Source organism: Sardina pilchardus, chromosome 7 (genome assembly GCF_963854185.1).
Source record: "Sardina pilchardus chromosome 7, fSarPil1.1, whole genome shotgun sequence".
Taxonomy (NCBI): Eukaryota; Metazoa; Chordata; class Actinopteri; order Clupeiformes; family Clupeidae; genus Sardina; species Sardina pilchardus.
In genome coordinates this window covers 9,121,106-9,123,119 of record NC_085000.1, presented here as the reverse complement: position 1 = coordinate 9,123,119, position 2,014 = coordinate 9,121,106, and the positions used below count along the sequence as shown (strand labels likewise).

Here is a 2,014-nt window from a genome sequence, read left to right as displayed (position 1 = left end):
ACAAATAGAGAATGCAATGTATACGGTCTTTGCTAAACCCTCGGAATTTCCAAATGCTCCCAGAAGCGGACTGTACAGGTTCACTCAGCCCTAGTTAACAAGACTCATTAAACATAATTAGGCATCATTAAAATACTGCGTTTGGGGGGCTTGCAGAAGGAGTTTGATTTGTGTGTGTGTGTGTTTTTGTGTGTGTGTGTGTGTGTGTGTGTGTGTGTGTGTGTGTGTGTGTGTGTGTGTGTGTGTGTGTGTGTGTATGTGTGTGTGTGTGTGTGTGTGTGTGTGTGTGTGTGTGTGTGTGTGTGTGTGTATGTGTGTGTGTGTGTGTGTGTGTGTGTGTATGTGTGTGTGTGTGTGTGTGTGTGTGTGTGTGTGTGTGTGTGTGTGTGTGTGTGTGTGTGTGTGTAGACTGACCGTATTTAACCTGGGCCATGTCCCCCACCACCATCTCAGCCACGGGGATCTGGATGACGTTGCCGTTGCGCACCACGGCGAAGCGCTGCTCCTGCTCGATGCGGCTCTGCAGCCCGCGGAACTGCTTCTCCTTGCTCCAGTCGTTGAAGGCCGTCACCAGCACCACGCACACCACCGACAGCAGGATGGCCGCCCCCTCAATCCAGCCCGCCTCGGCCTCGCCCTCGTCCTCTACGCCGCTCTCCACGTTCCCACAAGCTGGGCGAGAGAGGGACAATCAAGATCGTGTGACTTAGTCCATCGCAAAGGGTCATCGCAAATGTTTCTCATGAAACAAAAATAAGAAGAAGAACCCTGCAAGGACTTCAACTGATCTGATAAAAATTCTATTTATCAACTGAAGGAGTTGACCTTTACTTCTTCCACAAGTTCAAAAGGCATGTAGCCTTTTGTTAGAACAACCCACTTGCGAAGCTACGCCAATCCCGACCCCATGGGTTTAGTGTCCAGGGTGCACACGCACACAGCACTGATTATGGACTTCCCGGCAGTGCAGTGCAGTCTGAGCAAATTGGCTGGTCAATAAGTGAACTGCATTTCTTAAATGTGTTCCTAACTTAGGAAGAGTACACAATCATACATTAAATGCATTCAACGTAGTAAGTGGATTGAGATGTTTAAATTAATGTTCCTAAATCTCTGATGAACAAAATAATGATGTCTTCCTACTTATACTGTATCTGGTCTATTAATGAACCCACTGATGTTCTCCATACAACATGACCACAGAATTCTAATGTTTCTTTTCATTCCAACAGTATTTCCTTTCCTCTCGTTTTACCAACCACCCCTCCTTCTCTGTTCTGTCTGCTTCCGCTCTCTCTCTCTTTTCTCTCTCTTTCCCTCTCTCTCTGCCCTCCCTCTCACTCACTTCTTCTCCCTCTCCCTCCATCTCTCCCTCCCTTCCTTCCTTACTTTACTTTCCTCCCACTCACCCACCCACTCACTCGTTCCTCAGCATCACTCCTCCACCCACTCTCTGTCTCTCACTCTCAGTCAGTCTCTCTCCCTCTCTCTCTCTCTCGCACACACACTATCCTCACATCCGGCTTACCACCGTTTACATGTATTCAATTCTGATTCATTTTTTGCCCACACTGACATGGTGCAAAGAGTCCACTTCTTATCCGCACACATCCTGTCAAGATGGGGCAGCATACTGGAGAGTAAACTCCATGAACTAGCCCTATTTGCAGCTTAGTCTATCTGGATGATCAACAACTTCTCACATCCTAATTTTGATGTGTTTTTTTAACACGGTTCCTCGTTTCTCTCTCTTTCTCTCACTCCATTCTCCTGTCCTCTTCTCATCTGCTTTCTGGCCTTCAATTCTTCCCCATCTGTCTCTATCGATCCGGACACACCATATTTTATTCATTCGCTCCCATCCTTCATGCACTTTCTTTCTTCATTCCTCTGCCCATGTCCATCCCTCCTTCATGCCCTCCACTTTCCATCAGTCAGACCCAATGAGTTCGCTTTCCTCTGTTTGATGTTGGAATCCGAGAAAATCTCTGCTTCCATCATTCCTAAAGTTGCA

General features: G+C 47.2%; 1 protein-coding gene across 1 annotated transcript in view; it reads right to left on the bottom strand.

The window, feature by feature from the left end:
• The window catches only part of atp2b3b (ATPase plasma membrane Ca2+ transporting 3b), a 39,996-nt gene that overhangs the window by 31,593 nt on the left and 6,389 nt on the right, over positions 1-2,014 (bottom strand). Inside the window, exon 3 of the mRNA XM_062540650.1 lies at positions 415-672. Within this exon, the coding sequence (XP_062396634.1) occupies positions 415-672 (258 nt within the window). The remainder of the gene's footprint in view (positions 1-414; positions 673-2,014) is intronic.